Raw genomic sequence first — 23479 nt, 5'->3', positions numbered from 1 at the left:
AATTCCCTAAAAACGAATTTCCCGAAATTCCCACGGGAAACGGATTTTTACTCACATACGAATTTATGGGCAAAAGCTAGTTTTATATATTTGACTCACCGTAGTAGTAGTATCCTGTACGAAAGTCGCCCTGGTTGTAACATCATTGACGGGAACAGAGGCATCAGTAAGATGTGGAGAAGGAGATGCAGCAACGGATGATGGAGCTCCTTGGGTGGTCGGAGCGGAAGTAGTTTCATCTCCCTCACTCACTTCGCTGGCCTCGTCATCGGTCTCGTCGCTCTCTTTCACGCCGTTTGATGTCTGTGTGTAGGGCTCATGTTAATAATTTTGGTCTACTACTACAAAATGTTCGCATCGAAACTCAATGCCAAATCAATTCAGTATGCTAATGAAAAAAGTGTTTCATCACTACCACCGACGAGATTCTTACATATTATAAAACAAAGTCCTCTGCCGCATCTGTCTATCTGTTCGCGATAAACTCAAAAACTACTATAGGGATTTTCATGCGGTTTTCACCAATAGATAGTGTGATTTCTGAGGAAGGTTTAATTTATTACGTTTTATCCGAGCGACGGGCGGCTAGTAATTATTAAAGCAATCATCGTCGATGATACAAGATAAATAACCTCAACTGTCTCGTTCTGAAAGTTCCTCATAAGATGGCTCGTTCCCGCAGATAATAGTGTTTTATATTGATATATAATCTTAGTGTGTCAACTTGGCTTTTGTGAAGATCAGGATGGTTTTACGACGCAAATTGAACATATATGTTTCTGCGCGGGCGCAAACGAACGAAGATGGATTTCGCTGGGCAGAAATGCCGATAAAGTTTCTACGCTGCGCAAATTCATCTCTGGCTGCGGAACAATACGACGCCTGATATACCATATCTGTGGCGTCATATCCAATGCTGATGGTAGGACGGATAGGATAATAAATGTGTCTTTAATTTTCTTATTAATTTCTGAAACGAAAGGTCCTCACCTTGGCCCTCTCGTTCTGTATATCCTGTCTCTGTCTAGTACGCTGGTCCCGCTTGGCACTCATCTGTTCTCTGGCAGCTTGTTCCCTCTGGACCTCAGCTTCGATGCGGTCCAGCAGCAGCTCCTCGGCTTCAGGGGTCATCGACATCAGGGACACAGCCATGTCATCCTTGGATTGCATGGACTGAAAGATTAAGGAATTGCTGGGATAAAACTAATTACAAAAATCTGAAAGAAAGATGTCCCGTAGCCCGGAATGCCTGTTAAAACTTCACCTTTAAAATTTGAAGGTCAACACAGCCTCATCAATCTTCTTCGGAATTACACCATTATTGTTGATCAGTTGTCGAAGCATGGAGCAATAAATGTTATAGACTGCTCCGGCCACGCGGTCTGACTTCCTTTCACCTCAGATTACCTTGATTAGAAATACTTTAAAAATTGAAGTGAAAAAGTGCCTGTTTAAGACCAATTTCTGTGTAAATGTTATTGCAATTTGTCTTTTCTCACCTGTACGTAATCCTCGATGGCGGTCCCGATGTTGGCGTACAAGTGTTGGCGGCGGCGGAGAGCGGTCAGCGCACGTTGAAGAGCACGGTCGGCGTCCTGAGTTGAAAAAATATGAGATTTAAAATATGAACTCACACCAACGCTACTATGCCTATCCTGACCTATCAAGCTATCAAGCTATCAAGACGGATAACCATTTAGTCCTTTCGTCTTACGTTCTCCACCAACCCTCTCAAATGCTATTGTTGTCCATCAGCTACAAAGGCTATGTGTCTTTTAATTGCTTCGTGCAACATCTACGCGGAGATTAGGCCACTACGGCTTTTCTACTCTTCCAGAGTGGGACCACACACAATGGCTTTTGAGTTCAGTTACCTGTAATCGATCAGCCGCACTGGCCCGCTCAGCGGCTGCAGCCTCCCTTCCAGCGGCTGCAGCGCGGCGCCAAGCAGCGATGGCTCCGCTGCGTTCCGCTGCCAGCGCTCGCACCAGCCGCTGCAGACACTTCTGGACTCGGTGGGCCTTAATTAATGATTTTGAGAATATTAATATAAAATGTTACCACAGTCTACTGCTCTATTTCATCTGCACGAGATTCCAGTGACATTTCGGCTATGAATTAATAAGACCACTCCATATCCTATAGATGTCAATGAAACCGTTCATTATCGCTAGTGTCATTAGCAGTTCTATGATTAAATTACTGATATTTTTCTCTATTAGTATGGAACTTATATTGTTCATTACAAGAAGTAAAGCAGTTAGCTATGGAGAAAGAACAATGGAAGGAAACCACCGATAAGAGCCTGACTCTTAAATTAGACGTTGATGAGTGGTACAATCGAGGTAATAAATATTACACATTTTCTATTAAAAAAAACAATGTGTGTTTTGACAGCTGAGAGGTAACAAAAGCATTCCCAAAGAAGTAAGGCAGATGGCCGGCCGTAAAACCAACAAGCACACTTACATTGGGAGAACACTATCGATAAAATCCTCATTCTTAAATTAGACGATGATGAGTGGTATTGTACAACTCATCATCGTCTAATTTAAGAATCTAGATAAAAAATAATATACATTTTCTATTCTTTAAAAAAAAAATGAACTGATTTGTGTTTTGACAGCTGAGAGGTAACGAAAGCATTCCCAAAAAAGTGTCCGGTCGTAAAAGCACACTTACATTGGGAGGTGTGTCCCTGAGAGAGCGGGTGTAGCAAGCGAGAGCGGTGCGGCGGCGCTGGGCGAGGTGCGCCAGCACGCGCTGCTGGTGCAGCGCCGCCAGCCGCCGGCGCTCCGCCACGCCTTCCTCTTCCAGCGACTGGAAAGATTTACATTCAACTATCATTTCCTAGCTTTCCGCCCGCGGCTTTGTCTGCGTTTATTATGTGCGTATAAAATTATTTTTGTCAATATCTCGGTTTCGTAACGCGATGAAACCTATATGGGATTTTAAGTTGGATCTGCTATACAACTGTGAAAATCGCATCAAATTGGATACAGACACGGGCACAAGACATCCAGAATCGCAGACAAATATGTACAACATAATATGAAAAATTGCAGGAGAATGAGTCATTCATATCGAGTGTGTTATTTTGCTATGACTGATGTCAGATTTTATTCAAATCTCCTAAAGGCGTCTGACACAACTTTTACGACAACCTATCGCCATCTAGTGGCAAGTAGTCGCATACACTAATGAATAAACTGTCCACCAGCGTGCAGGTTTTCTCACGATGTTTTCCTTTACCGGAAGCAAGTTGTCATTAGCTCTCTATATATATAGCTATGACATACACGAGTCAGATTGGTACACAAACTCATGTGGCACCAATATGATTAGAACCTGGGACTTTTCGATCACAGGCGGAAGCTTTTAACCACTAACTAACACTAAGTCAATGTATAAATAGGCACCTGTACATTGGCCTGGAACTTAGCGGTCATCCTCTGGCGGAAGGTCTGCGCGGCGGCCGGCTCGCTCGCCATCATCTGCTGGTAGCGGTCCTCCAGCTCCGACCACTCCTTCATCACCTTGGTTATCTGTTGATCGACGTATGGATTTATCAATTATATGTCCTGGCTTTTTGCCCGCGGCTTCGCCTGCGCAAATTTCCCACGGGAGCAGTATTTTTCCGGGATTAAAGGTATGTCATTCTCCAAATTCAAAATTCTTTATTCAATTTAGTGTGATATTACATCACTTATTGTCGTCAAAAAATTACTTAAACTAAGTCTACTGCCGACTTCCAAAGCGCAGGTGAAGAAGAAGCGACTTCACTGCAGCCTTTTCACCAAGGACGTCAATTAACAAATGTAGGTTTTATACATATATTAAAAATTCTCCACACTTCCAACTATGTATGTATGCAAAATGTTGAAAATAGTGGTCGAGTAGATAGACCGTGAAGAGGCAATAAACACCTTACCTATTTTGGCGTTTATAATATTAATTAGGTTTAGGATTTCATAATTTAATCCCGTTGTTTGTTTATTTATCACTTTACATATACAGATACTTACATCAAAACTAAAGCTATTACAGGTCGGGTGTTGTAATATAATTAAAATTTTGTGTCCTTTGGTAATTTAAACAAAAGTGCAGTACGGACTCTTTTGATCCATTTCTAAATTTGTTTGAAGAACCAGACACTTTTTCATGTCGTGATTTTCTCGTATAAAAGACGTATACATTAGTAAATAGACGATAGTGCTTTCTAACAAAAAATGCTACTATTGTAGTCACTTTAAAAAATATTTTGGATAGATTTTGAGAAGTGAAATGGGAAAGTAAACGATGAAGAAAGACACGTTTAAATTAATTCAATAAAACAGACAGGTAATATCAACAAGAACAGAAAATGAACATTAATCAATTTCAAATCAATAAATCATATCTGTCAAGAACAGATAATAATAAAACTGTATCTACGTTTAGTTCCATCTACCTTTTCGCGGTGAGTCTCCTCAAGACGTTGCTGGGCATCCTTGTAGCTCTGGTGCTCGGTGCGCGGGTCAAAGTGGGAGAAGTAGGGGTCAGACGTAGCCGTTGAAGCCTGCAAGTCGCAAATTGTTGGTTTGAACCATCGTCGATACACCATTCATCATCGATGAGGCAGAATTGGCATGACCTCTTGAAATATGTCTACAACTATACTTTAAATTTTAAACCTTCCTTCATTACATTGGATTATGCCCTGATAATAAATAAATATATTAAGACAAATCACACAGATTGAGCTAGCCCCAAAGTAAGTTCGAGACTTGTGTTGTGGGATATTAACTCAACGATAATATATTTTATAACAAATACTTGTATAGATAATATAGATATATTTTATAACAAATATTTGTAATCCCTCGTGCAAACACTAACCTCGGAAGACACGCACCCTTACCTAGAATTCTCTCTTCTTACAATAAAATGAATGCAAACTATGACCTGGACATTTATCACCATTTATTATCAAAATTCAAATCCGAATTACAGTCATCCCGTCAAAAATTAATTATATATAACAATTAATATTAATCTTGTTCTTATATATAATTTTTATTTTTATTGAATCTCAATCTCCAATATTTAGTACGATAACTTAAACAACTAAATATGATTATAAATTTATCTATCATACTGCTTGGTACTATTAATAATGTTGTGTTCACCTTTAATTGCATGCTAGAACACAATAATGTAATGTCATTTTAAGTTTTTGTCATGTAACCTGTTGGTGTAACTAATAATAATAAATAAATAAATAAATGAACAGATAAACATCCAAGACCCGGGCCAATCAGAAAAATATCATTTTCCATCATGACCCAACCGGGGATCGAACCCGGGACCTCTCGGTTCAGTGACAAGAACTTTACCGGTACCTAACTTTACCGATAAGAACCGATGTATATGTGTATTTTAATGCACTTGACTGTATTCCCATGCGGTACCGCTATAAGACTTATGTCCAACTCTTCTCATAATATGTGAGCGTGAATACAAAACTTGGCAACATTTCAAGTGCATTTTTATAAAAAGTACTGTGGCTAGGTAAAGGTTTATTCTTACTAAAATCTAGTCGGTCCACAAAACGTTATTTGTACTAATTAATTAGTACTATTTTGCATATTAATTGAGTCCCAAGCTTTTACGATTTGAATAATTTACAGTTTCTGTCTGGCATCCTGGGATTGAACCATATTACATAATTAGTTTTATGCACGTGTTGCATTTTTAAATATAAGTAGAATGCCTTTATAACGGTTTAAATAGTACTGTTGTTTGAACAATCAAGAGATTGAAGAGAATGTTAATTAATTGTCTTCGTTCATTATCATATATAATTAATAACCCACGAAGTCGTGGGTTATTAATTTATACCGCTTATGATAATGTAAACGTCGACAGTCAATAATCCACATGTTTTTTCTCTTTCCACATGTTTTTTTTCTCGTCCCTGGATTCCGCCGCTTAACATCCGAGAAAGAAACCGGCAAAATAAGAGAGAGAGAGAGAGAGAGAGAGAGAGACTGTTCTGTTCTGTTTCTCACCGTAGTGGTAGTAGAAGTGGTGGTGCTGGTGGTTGTAGTTGAAGGAGCTGGTGACGAGTCAGGTCGGGGCCACGCGCTATCATCACCATCCGTATAGTCATCATCTTCAGCGTCATCATCCCGGGAGAAGTCTGCGTCTTCATCTTCATCCATATCTGAAAAAAAAAACATAACACTCATAAAATCATTGGCATTTTAGGATGATATTAATTTTTTTGGGATATATAATACAACTGTTTGCAAATCTAACGTTTAAGGAAACAACATTCTGAAAATTCATCTTTTTGCTAAGCTACTTCCTTGCTCTTAAGATTTTTGGATTGAACTGTTTAAGCATTTGATGTGAGGTACTAAATATATGTATATATATTTAGTACCTCACATCAAATGTGACCTCAAATCATACGTATATCTTGTTATGTTGTACATTAATTACAATACGCATGTATTTGTGTACTAAGTTGAGTCATCTTCAAAACTATTATATATGGCAGTGTTCTATCTTTTTTGTTCCTTGAGAACTATCATGTTCCGAATGTTATATACTGACGTAATTATTTTCTTTATTAAGTTTTCAACATATTTTAATGTATCTATGAATTGTTCATTAAATGTTTTGTACCGTCATCAGTATCGTCGTCGTCGTCATCATCGCTCAGGTTGAGGGTGTCGTCATCATCGTCGTCATCGAGCGCATCATCGTCATCCAACAGATCGTCATCGCGTTCGTCCATAGCTGCTGAAGCTGCGAGCATCTCCTCACCACCAGGGCTCACGGGCACGCCAACGTCCATGGGCTTGTGGAGTTTTACGTTTTCTGAAATTTTGTTAAATTCTCATTAAGCAACTGCTTTTATGTCTATGTAACAATGTATACATATGTAATTATTTTTAAGAAGTAAGTAATTTAGTAACCTTACCCTTAAAATGTTTCGGGCAGCACACGAACTCCACTCCAGAGAACAGGCTAATCCCACACGGCAGCAACATCGCAAAGGTCCTCAGTCTCAAACCGCGTTGTGCACAAGCGCGTCCAGCCGTCGCGTTCCACCTCGCGAACTGCCAGCAGCGGCTCTGGTTGTGGATGTGATCGAAGAGGCAGCTCTCGGGGACCAGGAGCGCGTCCGATTGGAATGGACCTTCTGCCGCCAAACAGACTTTGTAGGCAACGGTGTCATAATCATAATGCATGGTTACAAGGCCATACCAGCAGATTTATAAATAGCACGAAACCTTCGTAAACTGCCAGCAGCTGGTTGCGCTGATTTTAGTAAACAGAAGTGCATATTATTGTAGCATATGACTTATATTCCGTAAGTCATAATATACACATTTGCATATCATTGAAAATCTCCTGTCTTGAACAGGTATTAAAAAAAACTGCAAATACCACTTCTACACGTTACCTACACTAGCACTACACGTTACCATAATTTCTGACAGAAAATATAAAGCTAAAATTCCAGTAAGTACGTCAACTATATAGGAAGTTACTTAAAGGATTTTGGTTAATGAACTATAATTAAAGTCGAAATTGGAAAACTACGAACAAACTAAAAGTTTTACACAAGCAAAACTGCTGTAACTAAAATATGTTGAAATTTACTGCTGAAAATTTAGCTACAAATCTTAATAGTATTTGCATCAACCCAGTAACGGTTAGTTTAACGGTTAGGTTATACTTAAATATATTATGATTACTAACATATTTGGGGGGGAAATAAGAATAACAAATACTGAGCCTAAGATTGGAATTTTCATTATTCTTAGTAAACTAAATAAAAAAAAGTGTATATATTGAACATTTTTTATTCTAATGGTGGTTAATTAAAATTCCATTTTTATTTTATATCTCGCACGTTGTTAATATTTCCTCTTATTTATTAAATAGCCCATTTGTTGTTTCGCATGACAACCTAATTAGCAAGAAAAGTAATAAGATTGTATCTACAGATAAACTCAAAGGGAAAGTTATCATTTCTCATAAACTTGTCATTATAGTTGATAACAGGAATAGAAATATTTATAAAATCACAGATGTTTTGATACGATGAGGGTTAAACATTAAACCAACATACATAACAATTATTTACAAATAACAAAGTCAACATTCATTTTAGAATGCTCACGCTCATGTAAAAATGTATGACATAAGTCTAAAGTTGATTTTCACATTGTATGACGATATTTATGTAGGAACTGAGATACATGGCCAGAACGTTGTATTAAATATACTGATGAGTTCGATCCACCCCATGATCTTACACTTAACGTCACTTTCAGTACCCAATTTACACCAAACCCTAACTTTCATGACGATAATTTTCACACTGATGATGATAATGATAGAAATTATGGCAGTGGAGACTGGCAGATACATACCAAGACAGCGGAAGGGCTTGACCCATCGCGTGGTCTTGCATTTCGCCGCGTTGCCAGAACCCAGCTTGCACCAGTTGCTGACTTTCACATAGTGCGATGCTTCGACGATGTTCGTTATGTCGTGGCTCGGGTAAACCTGAAAAAGTAATAATTCCTTGTAAATTAAAACTCCTTAATTTTCGATACAGCTGTATTTTGTAATAAATTTTAATTTATTCAAAACGTAATCCAAAGTATTTAAGACAAATTATTTGATAAATTCGTGGTTCGCTTTCCTACTTTTTCTACTGTTCTACTTACTCTACAGCATCAGAAATATGCTTTTCATTACCGCGCTTTTATTATTTTAATATAGAAACTATCTTATTGTAATCAAACGTGATAGAATGATGAATGTTGTTCTTAGAAAGAATTCTTACAACGCGCTCGCCAACAATCAACAGTTTAAGTTACATTCTATTATTTTACAATGTAGCTTTCGTATTCAACACACATTTAAGTAATTTTCCTTAGAAAATACTTTAGAATCGTGAGCGTAAGCAATCTGTAGTAGAAAATTGAGTTCCTTCATTTATTTATCTCGAGCCAAAGTGGCTTTTATCGCCCGCTCCCACCGGCTCCCACCAGTTTCCTCCGGCTCGCGCCAGTTCGCGACAGCGAAATAATTGCTTTCTGAGCGAGCGTTAATGAGATTACTCGATATCCGATAGATAGAATATGAACGACACACGGGTTTTTATTATGGGGCAATTTAAGTGTTAAATAATTTGAAGAAGCGCAAGGTAACGAGAAAAAGCTAAAAATGGGTTGCACCAGTCAACTTAGACGTTAAGTTTAATCTGCGTAGAAAATGCAAAGTACGCCAATTTGTCTATATGTCAGTGGTGGGCGCGCAGGTCAAAGTGGACGTCAAAGTTGAAGTTGTAAATTCCCCGAAGTAGCAAACAGAAAAGTTTTAGCAAGAAATTATTGACTCTTACACAATACCTCTACTATTAAATGAATTAGCAAATTATTGACGTCAACCGGAGATTTCGGTACGTTTGCTTCTTATAGTGGACTGGTTATTTATTTTAATAATGAATGCAAGGATTACAAATGGAGATCAATTTCCAATAAATGAGTCAAACTTCAACACGAGCAGCGTATTGTGCGCGATTCAAACCAAAACTAATATTGTAACTGAGTACATTCGTACAATAAACTACCGCTTATTGCTCAACGGTGCGGCTAAATACCCTTTTGTTTAGTCAAATCAGCCGCAGAATCGAGTATGATTGGGTTGGAACCAGTTGGAAGCGATACGAGAGAGTAGCTGTATATTTAGAGACAAAGCCTTATCTGGAACCTTTTTTTCTTTGAGCAGTTTCTATATGTTCTTTTGTTAGTACATAAATTAAAATTAATACAAGAAAGACCATATATAACATATATAGACAACAGCGAGCGTATTCCATATACAGGCAACCGGCTCATTTCATTAGTTCGTTCGTTTTACAAAACATATCTCTTATTTTTATGAACAAATGGCAGATTCACAGATTTAGAGGCAGATAATATATAACTTATATGTAGCACAGAGGAATTTACGGAACCTTTTTACCAACTGTTTGTGATATTTATGTATTATGCATTGACCTCTCCTCGAAGCTTATATTGGAATATTTACCATGGATTTGGGTTTACTATTTGCCTGAAATGTCTATTATATCTGAAAATAGTTTATTGGAAAACTGGACCGAAACTCTAATGTTTATATGGAATAGAAGTAGTGATCGGAAAATATTGACCATATATTTTTCGATCATTGCTGAATACTAGAATTTATCGACTACTACTACTTTTTTGTCATAAAACGTTAATCTTTATCATTAATGCTTCACCACTTCTCTGTGTAGCTTTCTTCTTTGCACGAAATCCTCGTTTGGTAAAACCGAAAAGCTGAAATATTGCCTCCAATTTTGCGGTTTTATTACACAGGATCGGTACGTGACTATATTCTGCCTATCGGGCATTCGATTGCTTCTATATTTGCTTTTATTGGAACTTCGCATATGATAGAACCCGTGAATACAAAAGGGAACATCAATACACATTGTTCAATATAAAAATACTTTTCCTTAGTCGGTTGTAATTGTAATAAAATTTCGCATTAGTATGGGTCGGGTAGAATAACTTTGATATGATCAAGTTGACATACCTATTTCCTTACTTTCAAATTTTTATTATTTTATTATCACATTATTTTAATTGGTACTAAGGACTATAATAGTAGAAAAAGATTGATTGGTATTTCTCTACTAGGTAATATATTCTTATTTAGTTTAATTACTCTTTCTTATCACTTGAGCACCTGTGTTGGCTAGGCCAGGGGAGCAGTTCCCTGAGGCACTATACTACTGTTATTGTTAATATCATAACAAAAAATATCTTCTCATAGGCACATCTAAGTGTGCCTAAAAGAAAATCCCAAAACACCTAGTACAAGAAACATTTGCAAGAGAAAATATAACCATTTTCTAGCAAGCGCGACGCGCTGTTTTCTTCTATTATTTTCTCTCGGTGAGGCTATATAAATTACCTTCTTGCAATAGTCGAGAATCTCCATCTTATCCTTCAAACAGTTGTGCGGCTTGGTGGTCAGGTCGGGAGTCCATCGTCCGGCGGACGACATGTACTGAGGGTGGTACGTTGAGCCCGCCTCGCAAAGCACCGCCACTTGAGGCTCGGCGCCCGTACTCGCCTGGGGACAAGGAAATATAAATATTATTAACTAAACAAATTAAGAATATAGTTCAATGAAATATATAGGTTATTTCTAAATCGACCAAACAACGTGAGTATAGACAGACATAAAAAACGTCGTTAGACATAAAAAACTTTCAACAAAACACAAATATCATCTAACACCACAAAATCCAAAGTATTACCAGTTCCTCGGCGTTGCGTGTTGCCCAAGTGAAGAAAATTGTTATTAGTTTCTTACGTGTTTCAAATATGTCAAGGAAGTGTAATTAACTGTACAAGATGAATTATGAAGGAGATCTCATTTAAAACTGTTTAGCAAGATATTTCGAAAATACCTTTCTAATATCAAGCTTGCAGTGTACTTTTATTTTTCACTCGGAAAACAGCTAGCACCAAGGGCTTTTAAATGTGTTTTCGGAAACCCCATTGGAAAGTTACTCGAGCGCGTAAACCATTGTGCATCTTTATTTGAGAACTTTCAATCTTCTTTCGAAATAATTTTGTAAGACTGTAAACTCTTTATTTTGCACATAAAAATACATACAGAGAAAGAGACAAAAGACAAAGAGACGCGTACAAAGGCGGACTTATCGCAAAAAAGCATTTATGGATTTAATTAATATTTAAGACTAAATATATCCTAATAGTACATAATTAAATTTAAAAGCTGAAAATACTGCATAGAAACAAAGGAAGAAAATGACTGTTAAAAAAATACTAAAATAAAATAAATACTAATGAAATAATTAAATGAAATAAAGTGAATATGAACTCGCCCGAACATTTTTATTTTTAACGAGACTAGACTGTATAGTATGAAACTACTGCCAGATTTGTCTAGACAGACCCAGGGGGAAGTAATATATATAGTTTTTGATTTGTCAAAGAAAATATATTTGAAGCTGTGAATGCACGGAGCTGATATTTTCATATTTATGAAAACTTTTAAATTGTATTTGAAAAGAGTGAAACTCGTTTTTATAATCACTACTGGTTTTTCTTACATCTTATATATTAGGTACATAGATAAATGGTAATGAATACCTGCGCCTATGTATCTGATACACAACCTAGGACGACTGACGCTTATAATTTTTATTATGTATAATGTTAATTTTAATTTTATTTGTAAAACATGTACGTGATTTGTGATCTTCAAGTGTCTGAATTATACTTCTATTTCGACGAATAAGAATTGTAATTATGAAGTCATGGGAATCGAGTGTGTCATGCTCACTCAAATGGTCAATCTGGTAGTGGCGGTCGTGAGCCGGGTCGTGAGGTTCCCTCTATTATGGTTGAGCGACGCGATGGCTGTCCCATGCGTCAACTCGTGAACGGGTGCTGCCAGAGGGAACTGGTCATCTCGTTTCTCATATATTTTCATGCAAGTTAATTGTGCTTCACATCGATATATATATATATATATATATATATATATATATATATATATATATATATATTCAGCACTCGGATCACAATCATAACCTGTTTTGATATACCTTTTGACTATGTACATTATGTACTTTTATATATTATTAGAAAGAAAAAAAAATATTGTAAGAAACAATAATGGTAAGCCGATCTGGCATGATAGGGACCAACACTGTTCAAATGAGTTCTTTCGGCATTTCTTATATATATATATATATATAATAATCAGCACTCGGATCACAATCATAACCTGTTTTGATATACCTTTTGACTATGTACATTATGTACTTTTATATATTATTAGAAAGAAAAAAAAATATTGTAAGAAACAATAATGGTAAGCCGATCTGGCATGATAGGGAACCAACACTGTTCAAATGAGTTCTTTCGGCATTTCTTCTCAGCAGTGGTCGTTCCGAAATGCCAGTAGTTTGTAGCTTGTGAGAAATAACTATAAATATAAAGATTGACGAGAAAAAGTGCCTGTGAAGGTCTAATTTCTGAATAAATGATTTGAATTTGAATTTGAATTTTATGCAAAAGTAGGCAATGGTAGTAATATTTAAGTTTATATTCTACTGTTAAGTACAAATGGAATTTCATATTTTGAAGTATATAATAATTACTTTGACACTTTAATAATAATGTAATATTAATTTCAGGAGCAGTATAGTTCGTTAGCCTTAACATAGGCCATTTCGACAAAATGGCGTATTTTTTCCGCACAGGTTAAAGTTAACGTCAAAGTTGACTGGTGTAACCCAAGCCCACTCTTAATAATAACGTATATCAAATAAACCATTAAAATGAAATTAGAATTGTAATAAAACTTTTAATTAACCATTGTATTACACAAAATAACATGAGGCATTGCGGGTGTAAAAATAACTGTTTGTTAAACAAAAGTTGCTTTAGACTGTTTATTTGTATGTTTCTGAGTAAACAGACGCCTAAAACTCAGGTACAAAATGTTTTCACGGGCTTGGGTGTACAAATATGAAACCAGAGTTCATTAACCTACTACGACGATTCGTTATATTATAGCTATACTACTTGTAAAACTACGTAACTACCCTAGGTCACCGTGAAAATATAGGTAAAATGGGTTTAGCTATACGATTATTGAAACGAACTTACATGTTTGTAATATTTTCTTTATATTTTTAATGTAGTTTACTGGTAACGAATGCTCTTCATCACTTACTCTAAAACTAATAATAAACTAAGTGTTGTAATTTGTATGTAATTTTACTATAAATAATTTTAAAATATTACTAAACAAACTTACATAAAAAAAATTTTGAAGAAACAAAAATAAATCAATACACTGATACATATTAGGTACATTCACAGTTTCAAATTTAAATTTCGTGCAAAATTGTTTCTGTTTTTTACAAATGGCCAGTATTTATCTCCTGTTCAAGCACATTTTATTCAGCCAACAAGAAAATTTAAAAATCTATACATATACTAATCTGCCAGTATCACTATTTTTTACATAGGTAGATCAACAAAAAAATACGTACGTACTTAAATGAACTACCTATTTGTGTATAATGTCAATTGTTTTTCCTAGCTATTTGTATCTCATTCTAAGATATTATTTCCGGGTTATATTTATTATTCGTATATAAAATATACGGTTTTTATTTACTTTTATAATACAGCAATATTCATATTTTAATAATAAGTGTATTTCAAGTGAAAAAGCTACAAGTACAGTAAGAGCAGATGCAAAACATTCAATTACGAGTAGACACGCCAAAATAACCTCAGCATAACCGTTAGTACAGTTTGCACTACAGACACCAACAGCACGACTTTAACCCAACTTAGCTCGTTAGTACTTGGTCTGGCAGTTGTCAGTCAATGGCTGTTATGCAGCTTCTATACAGTTTCCATGCAGCTTTCATTCCCAAAACGAGATGCTAATGCATGTCTGACTAAGAGGAACTGACTAGAGTTTCTGTCAAGGAAGGTAAAAACTTTATCCTATTGATTCACTAATGGAATTATATAAAAAAGTGAATGTGAAGGTCTAATTTTTGAATTGAATTTGGCTTTGATTTTCGAAATGCGAAATTTTGGATGTAGGAGTGTGAGGAGATGATTGACATTCAATACGAAATGATTGTACGAATTTCGACGAAATCAGGCACAAGGGTGTAATTTAGAAGCACGTAGACATTTTATTACAAAATTCGAATGCAAAAATGCTATTTATTCTAAAGTGGAATATTCATCTACTTATATTGATTAGAAATAAATTATTAATATTTATAAAATATTTTTCCGAAAATGAAAAGATATTTTAATGAACTCATATATGCCATTTTGATTAGAAATATTAATTTGATTATAATAATAAAAAAAAATTCAGATCACTCCATATTGTATAAAATATTACAAAAATAACAAAAAACATGAAATAAAAACACATAAAATGCGACCCACAATGTCCAGCATGCAGCGTTTCAGCACTTATTTGAGATTTATGTAGATTTGAGAACTTGTAAAAGGCATCGAGTATTCCAGAGTTTCTAATTCAAAGTCACTCAAAGCACAGATTTAGTTTAATGAATTTGTCTTTGGAACGATCCTCGAATCGTCTCCAAAGAGGAGGCTAAGCCAAACAAGGCATAAATACAATTTGAATAAGTACACCATTCCATTTAGCCCGTCTTGTAGCGACAGTGACGGCGGAAAGGGAACGCGCAGTTGAGCAACGGCCCAGGGCGCAAATAGACGCCTCAAGTTTGCGAAAAGAGAGCAAGCGTATCCGCCACCCCAGTTAGATTCCAAAATGAAAGAAAATCAAAATCATATATGTTATAAATATCCCTCATATAAATAAACAATTTTAATTCACATATTTACTGACTAGAAATTTAGATAAGTAAAATCCAGAATTCTTTACAATCTTTCTCCACAATCTTTCTGTTCATAAATTACAAGCATTAATACACATTTTATAGATTAAGAGAGACTGGTATCGGAATCAAGCAGAGCCAAAATTTCAGAACATCTGCCTCTTTCTCTAGGAGAAGGACAACTAACTCGTCAACAAAGTATTGTTCTATTCCTAGAGTGATGAACGACTAACATTACGCTCATTATGTCATAGTGAGCGCTTTAGTGTCAGCGGATATATTTTTCTGGGCGTGCCGTAGAAATTTTGCCCAGAACGCTTGTAGTTCTAGATCCGGCACTGTGTAGCGACTTCGGCATAGTACGGGAGCTAAGTGCAAACTGTAGTACGTACTGAAAGTTATCGAAATGGTCCTCTGTCGGGAACTTTGAGTTCCCACGTAACAACAGTATCAGGGATGTAGTTAACAGATGGTATGTTGTCTGTTAAAAACAACAGCATTCCTAAAAAGGGTTTACATCAGGAAATCCTGGGCTTCTGGGCGAGGATAAGAGATATAGTCATAATCAATCTATCAAACTTGTTCGGTTTCGAGAGCTTATTACAAAACGAAGCCATCTCTCTATCTAACGAATTTACATGCATTTTTCATTATATATTCTGGTATTTATGATACATTAAAATAATACAACCGAGTTATAAATCAGTTTCTTCAATAAATCAAGAACTAAACAAATCATTAGGTCAATTAGAGACATTTTAAGCATATAACAGTTATAAAACAACATTTACTGCCCAAGTAATATAATTTGTGGGAATATTTACAGCGTGTTTCCCTTTAATAAGAAATTTGACGTTGGCTCGTGTCGTAATAGCCATAAAGGCCTATCGTCATTAATCAAGATATTTATGATAATCGTAAACATATTACCGAATGCATGACACGACCATCACTTGGCCTACGAGTATGTGGGCACACCGCTACTTAAATGTAAATTATTAAATATTGATTTTTCCACAGCGATAAGATGTTGGAGCCCAGGATCCGCCTTTCCAACATTATCTTCCTCTCTGTGCTCGGTCTTCGGCTTCGCCCGCATCAATTTCTCACGGGGACAGATAGATTTCTTAATTGTCAGACCAATCGGCATACATATCATCATTGGGTGGAAGCAAAACGTGGACAGGTCACAGATTATTTCTGATTTTCATTTTATTTTGAGTTGATAAAGCAGTATAGCAACACCAACAGCTAATATTATAAATGGCAAGAAGTTTATTTTAGGAAAATATTGCCCTTTCACTTTATAAAATTTTAACCATGTACATTTACGCACTTGGCGTACATTATGCCCGTTGCAGGATCCCCTGGGGACTGTCCGCGCCCGGGGCATCGCCCAGCGGGTCGATAACGGTTATTATTCGAAACTACGGTTAGGAATTCACCTATTGTGTACCCAACTATTACGTACACAAAGGATTTACATGCCGCTGAATAAATTATGACATATAGATTTAAAGTTTGTTATTTTGCGCGAAAATTTAATTAGATATTTTTGGCAAACCTGCGGCACTACTATTGGCATTTATTTATTTACTCATTTATTTATTACTTTGTATCTTAAAAAAACAAAATTCTGTCAATAATTTTAATTACATTGTGTATTGTCCGCGATATTATTATGCAAATATTTGAAAATACATTATTTATTAATATACTTAGTAAAACAAATTTCAGTTTAATAATTGTGAAAATTGTAAATACAATTGGCACTAAGTTACAGAAAAAAAACAACAAGTCAACAAATCAGTACAAAGTAAATTACCAAACGAAACTTGAGAGGAAGGCAACAAAATTGCTGAAAGCAAACTGTTAACACAACCTAAAACAGTGCACTGCACAGTGGGGTGAAACTGGAATAAAAACGAAATAAAATCAACAGTCCAGGGGCTTTACAAAGTCACAATCGACACTCGCCGTTTTAATATTGTACGAAATGCACTCCCGAGGGCTGTGTCGAGAGTAGTGTCAAGAGCTCTGACACTCACGGAGTGGCCGATATTGCTCAAGTTTGTTTTACGACGACTTGGGGAAACTGAATTATTTTTAAATATATACATTTCCGAGTACGCGAATAGCTGGAATGTTCTTTTATATCAAAGTTTACAAACTCTCTCTCGTCTGAGCGGTTTCCCGGTCATTTCCTTTGCAACAGAGCGTCGGAGCCCAGGACCGCTTCCTACTTTAAGTCAAAATTGACTATAGCCTATAGACTATTGAATGCAAAAAAAACGCGTAATGTAAATTGAAGACATCCCAAGTGTAGGTAAATAAGAGTACTTAGAACGACACAATCATAATCTCTGTAATACTTAGACAATGCAGACTAGTTATTGAGCGACCAGAGAGCAATTTCCTAAGAGTGCTGGTCTCACGTACCGCATACCGTGCCAAATGCCGACTGGCACGGGTCTTCGTTTTGTACTGGCTTTCCTTATGAACCAACATTCTGCTGTTGATAGAACTGTGGTAACTTATAGAGTAGAAAATAAGTAAATATAATAAAATCGAGATCTATGGAAGCAGAAAGGGGATTACTTTGCTCAGCAGTGGGACACTTAAACAGGCTATATAAAAAAATCGACCGCGCGCGAAACTAATTTAATTTTGGTATTCGAGGTTATATTAATCATTCTAAAATGTTAAACATAAGCATTGCTTTTAATGAAACCGGCGATTTGTGGCTGCGAAGGGAATGGCAAAAATCAGATGACAGATAGAATCCCTATTTTTATTAATTAAATGGTTATTATTGTAAATGTATCGAGGACATTTTAGTACTTTTTTTTTGTGATAGATGCGCAGAAAACAAAATAGCAGAAGGAAAACTCAACGTAATAAAAACAACTGAATTTACAAAGAAATTGAAAATGCAAATTGTCGTCCCACAAAGCGTTTAAGAAACAATAAAATTGCTGAACTAATAAAACTACCAGTAGTGTACCGACGGACGGACAAATCAAAACCGCTTTAACTTCCCTTTTTATGCAGATGTATGATTCCTCTGGCACTGACACTTGTTGCAAATTAACAAAAGGAACAGATAACTTCTTTATACATTGTATGGAAATAAATTTTTGCTTTTCTAAATTGACAATAATACCTAGAAGGTTTAGACTGTTATGGTTATTTCAGATATAACGAACAATTTCACACTTTTTGATATAGGAGATTCTAAAAATTCTGGACGAAATATATAAAACAGAAATTCACTCAACATATCTTGCATTCATATTAATATTATATGTATACATGTTTATAAATACAATTTATAACAAAGTATTGCATTACACATAACACAAAGATTTTATATATTTAATTTAACATTGTCTAAATTATATTCACATCAATATAACGAAGTCGTATTATGTATTTATGAATTATGTATTTTAAAAATAGAATAAAAACTAAAACGTAATTTGAAGAGTCACACGTGACACTTCTGTCATCATCATCATTTCAGCTTCTTTCCTCCCACTGCTGGGTCTCTCTTTATAAACTCCTCTGTAATTTCGTTGTTTTGTGCACTTGTTCAAAGCATCTCAAATTGTCAGGGTTGTCGCGTTTAATTAATTTTAATTAGAATTTGAACATTTTGATATTACAATTTGTATTAAAATTCAAATTGTGGTGTAATTGCAAATGAAAGTTCGAAGTTATGGTGTCAAGGACCGAAAATGTAGACAATTTATTCCTTTCTTTGGAAATATGCAAATGATTTCAGGTTAGCAGCCCTTTAAGGTTTCATAAACACAATTTAAATCACAAACATATTTAAAACATGAAAGGCTCATCATAATTAAATTTTGTGTACATATTTATTTACTCGTCAAGCGACGGCAAAAAAAAAATACTCAAAAAGAAAGTGGACTTGTATAAAACCGCTACTTTCATAGCCAATAGTGCAGGCTATCATAAAAAAAACAAAATTCACAAGCCGCTAGTATTTTTTGCGTCTGGCAACCCTTCACTGCGGTGAGTACTTCGCTATTCTCAAGTCCCATCTTATATTCGCACTTTTTACTCGTAGCTCTCCGGTTAAAAACTTGTCGGCGAATTTCAAGCGCATCTCATCCCAAGAGATAAATGCACTTAAATTGTACACTTGAAAATTATTTTCATTTAAAGAAGTTGTTACCGTCTGGATTGCATTTGCAATTGAAGTGGTTTTTGTATTTTTACTGATATTTTCTTTAGCTTTATGGTTCATTATGAAATTGATTTATGGTCATATTTACGAAGGATGACAAAAATATTTTCGGAATTTCCTTCGCCCTTTTTTGGTTAAACGTTTTTTTCTGATCTATAGCCTTGATGTTGATGACGTCATCAACGTTTTACTGATAATTTCATATAATTCGTTAAATCTTTCTGAATAATACGATAAATATTGTAATGTAAACAACCCCTCAACAACATTCATACATATTTTCTATTAATAATCAAAAATATCAATAATGTTATGTTAGCTGTTAAATATCAAGCCAACCCTCAAAGCTAATAGATCAGAAAAAAACCGTTTAACCAAAAAAGGGCGAAGGAAATTCCGAAAATTGCGTCCGGACAATTATCAAAATCCTCATATTTATGCCCAGGGTTGAAAATTACGGCAGCCGCTATTGCCCGACATAAGCTGGCCATAAAAATACTGAATGGGACGTTCTAAGGCTAAAGTTGAGTTTAGAACTACAAGTCTTTGGATTTAATGCAGATAATAATTCCTATGGCGTTAGGTTTATTAAATACAGAAATGCAAACATTGCGAAAAAGAATCTATGCCGAGCATATAAATGACGGATTTATACTAATTACATAAGAATTTAAAACCTACATTGCTGACATCTAAACTTTATATGGGAAAGTCGGTCTATTTGTTATTCTTTCACGTCTAAGAAGCTGGACCAACTTTGATGAATTTGTTACGAGTCAAATATATCAAAGTTTGTATGACAAGAAGAAAAAGCAAGATTATTTTTGGTGTGAAAAGCCTATACAATCTTACGTTGAAAATCCCTAAATTGTATGATTCGGGATATATAGTTATAAGTTTAAGAGAGTATGATGAAGACGGAAATTTTCCGAACATACGATATAAATTATCGTATCACACTCGACGTAACTTTCCACCACGTCCCCTTGACCCTTTCAAAGGGCTGAGAAAGACTTCTTTGTTCGCAAAGGCCGAACGACTCCTATAGATTCCGCTGAGACATGATAAACGAGCGAGCGAGTTGACGCTTAGACCATTTGTCTTTTTCGCGAATAAAGAAAAAGTCAAATTTACATAATACGCGTTAGTTTGAATATTAAGCCGCCATATTGCCGTTCTTGCTGGAGGCATACTTCGTCCCCAAATTTGTAGAAAACCTAAACTATATATTTTTATGAACAACATAATGAAAAATATAATGGTTACTATAAATGCTTCAATAATTACTAAAATAATTGTTTAAATTCACCTGTCAATTGTTGAAATAAAGGCACAAAAAAAAGGCTAAATTCTAGCAAAATTGTATTTTAATTAACCATATCTCATGAAATATCTTATAAATAAATTAAATTAGACTTTACTTCGCCTCGATGCCTATACGAGTACTCAAAGACTTCCAGAAAATACCTCCAACTTTGTAGCCTATTAAAAATAAACGACCTCTTCACTGAATCAATTTACTGATTAAACTCCCATATAATTCACGTTAACTTGCGGATATTTCACTGGCAAGCTGTCGATAAATTAATCCGATGGTTCGATAAATTCTTAGAGCCTCACTTCCTTATTTGTCAAGATGCTGGGTGTGAAAATGTTAATAGATAGTTTACTTTTTTTAGTTTAAAATAGTAATAGAGTTGCCACAAGCAAAATTATTTATCGAACGACCATTCAAGAAACTTTTAGTATCCTTACGGATTCAGTAAATGTTTATTACTTCTATAATATTGATATTGATGAGACAGCAGTGTATATTACGATAGATTTAAAAGGTGTTGTCAATATATACATCTGTGCCCTAGCTAACACTGCCCAGTCCTCTAGCTCGCGACATCCCATACTAAAATGAAAATAAGAAACGTCGTGAATTACATACTTATGCCCGCTACACACTATCGGCGAACTCAAACAGATTCCAAGCACATTGCGCAGTATATATGACAGCTTTTATTTACCGCAATGAAAAACTAGCAATGAAACCGTAAAAATTTGGCGAACAGTTTGGCAATAACACTTATATAGCCAGCATCAAATTGTCCACTATTGCCACGCGTTGAAGTGTTCGATAAACGGCTGTATGAACCAAGCACGTTAATTAGCTGTGATTCTATCTCAATCCCACCAATACTTGAAGGCAGGGTAGCGCCATCAGTAGATGGCCCTACTCATCATCACATCATCATCAAAAATGTTATGCACAGGTAGTGCATAAAATTTTTTTAAATAATTACGCGGGTGACACCGCTGTGATGCAGCTAGTACCTGATAAAAAAGATAATCTTTTGATAACATGGGTACCTATATAAGGTTATTGTAATTCCTATTATTCCCGTGACGAGTAGTGTGTCGTATATCTATCATATCGATTTCTCATCAGTGCGCTGTACGAGTATGAGCTTCTGTCACGCACTCGCACACCGTGGGAGTTTGGTTAAGTTTCGTAGGTAGGGTTTCTATTATGATGATAGATAATTCCATGGATGGATTTCATATCTTATTTATATATATATATATATTTTCGCTCGCTCTTGTATGAATGCTTGTAATATTCTTTATTATGTACCTCATATATTGAAAACCGCTGAACGGATTTATACAATTAAGGTGTCGTCACATTCGTTTTAGCTGTAAATATAGCAAAACATAGTACAAGAAATTTGAACTTGGTAACATAGTAAACAAAATGACATATCATAATATAATAGCAGTGCAAAGCAAAAAATAAACAAGTGATCGACAAAGTAAGAAATTTCCTTTAAATTCCTACTTTTCCAGCACCATATCGCATCGTATCAATAACATTGTCAGTTCATTCCCACAACAAAGGGCCGAAGTTCGCAGAAACCAGGGCCCTGAGGGCTGAAACCTAAACCCTTACAGCCCTTGGGAGCCCTGGACCCATCGCTGTGGACACACAAATCCAATTGTAGCCAGGATCGTGGATTAACACTCAAGAGATTGGCCAACTCGTAAATATGTTGAGATTTCTTCCATAAAATTTATTTGACATCGGAATGAGGGCCTTTATCTGCGAAATTAAGTCGAGCTAGGGTGGAGGGATACTCGATTTATTTTGAGCTTTTATGAAGAAATATCTCCCGGCTCTTGTGAAAATTAACCCGGGGATGTTTGTTACGATTTTAGATAAATCTTATTTTTATTTTTACATTAAGTAGGTAGGTACTATTTTTAATATATACAACGGGTGATTATTAAGCGTAGGTTTTTTTAATCGAATCAAACACTCAAATTTTCATGAAATGTATTCAAAATTTTTATTGAAATCGATAATTTGGCCTTTGCCATTTATTCAATTTTGCATCACTTCGTAAAAGTTTCTACTAAATATCCGCAGAATAGAAGTTAAGATAAAATAGCTTTATAAAGGTGCAAATTAAATCAAGATGCATGACACACCGTACGTAACTAATTTAAATTTATTAGACGAATATTTAATTCGAAAGCACCTCTGTGAGTCGTGTATTCACGTCTTAGAGTGGGTTGCACCAATCCACTATGTCATATATCAACTTTAACATGCGCAGAATAATGAAATGTACGTCACTGTCTAAACGTCAGCGACGCGCCGTTTAAAGACAACGTCAAAGTTGACTGGTGCAACTCACCCTTAATATCTTAAGTTTGACAAAACACGTTCGCGGTTCGTCACCCTAGTGACGTCATCAGTCGTAGGATGGATCTAATATGGTTTGCAAACTTCCTCC

The 23479-nt window shown here is 35.5% G+C and overlaps 1 protein-coding gene across 3 annotated transcripts in view; it reads right to left on the bottom strand.

Moving 5' to 3' along the window:
* Positions 1-23479, bottom strand: part of Appl (beta amyloid protein precursor-like) — a 108071-nt gene that overhangs the window by 4440 nt on the left and 80152 nt on the right. Inside the window, exons 2-13 of one of the 3 annotated variants that reach the window (XM_053752914.1) lie at positions 11014-11175; positions 8433-8568; positions 6971-7192; positions 6673-6867; positions 6051-6205; positions 4451-4558; positions 3420-3545; positions 2683-2820; positions 1875-2021; positions 1500-1595; positions 991-1173; positions 100-303 (exon numbers count right to left, since the gene is read on the bottom strand). In XM_053752914.1, coding sequence (XP_053608889.1) covers positions 100-303; positions 991-1173; positions 1500-1595; positions 1875-2021; positions 2683-2820; positions 3420-3545; positions 4451-4558; positions 6051-6205; positions 6673-6867; positions 6971-7192; positions 8433-8568; positions 11014-11175 — 1872 coding nt within the window. The remainder of the gene's footprint in view (positions 1-99; positions 304-990; positions 1174-1499; positions 1596-1874; positions 2022-2682; positions 2821-3419; positions 3546-4450; positions 4559-6050; positions 6206-6672; positions 6868-6970; positions 7193-8432; positions 8569-11013; positions 11176-23479) is intronic. The other 2 variants (XM_053752916.1, XM_053752915.1) reach the window with 2 other exon arrangements.

Source organism: Plodia interpunctella, chromosome 12 (genome assembly GCF_027563975.2).
Source record: "Plodia interpunctella isolate USDA-ARS_2022_Savannah chromosome 12, ilPloInte3.2, whole genome shotgun sequence".
NCBI lineage: Eukaryota > Metazoa > Arthropoda > Insecta > Lepidoptera > Pyralidae > Plodia > Plodia interpunctella.
This window is presented reverse-complemented; position numbering and strand designations above follow the sequence as displayed.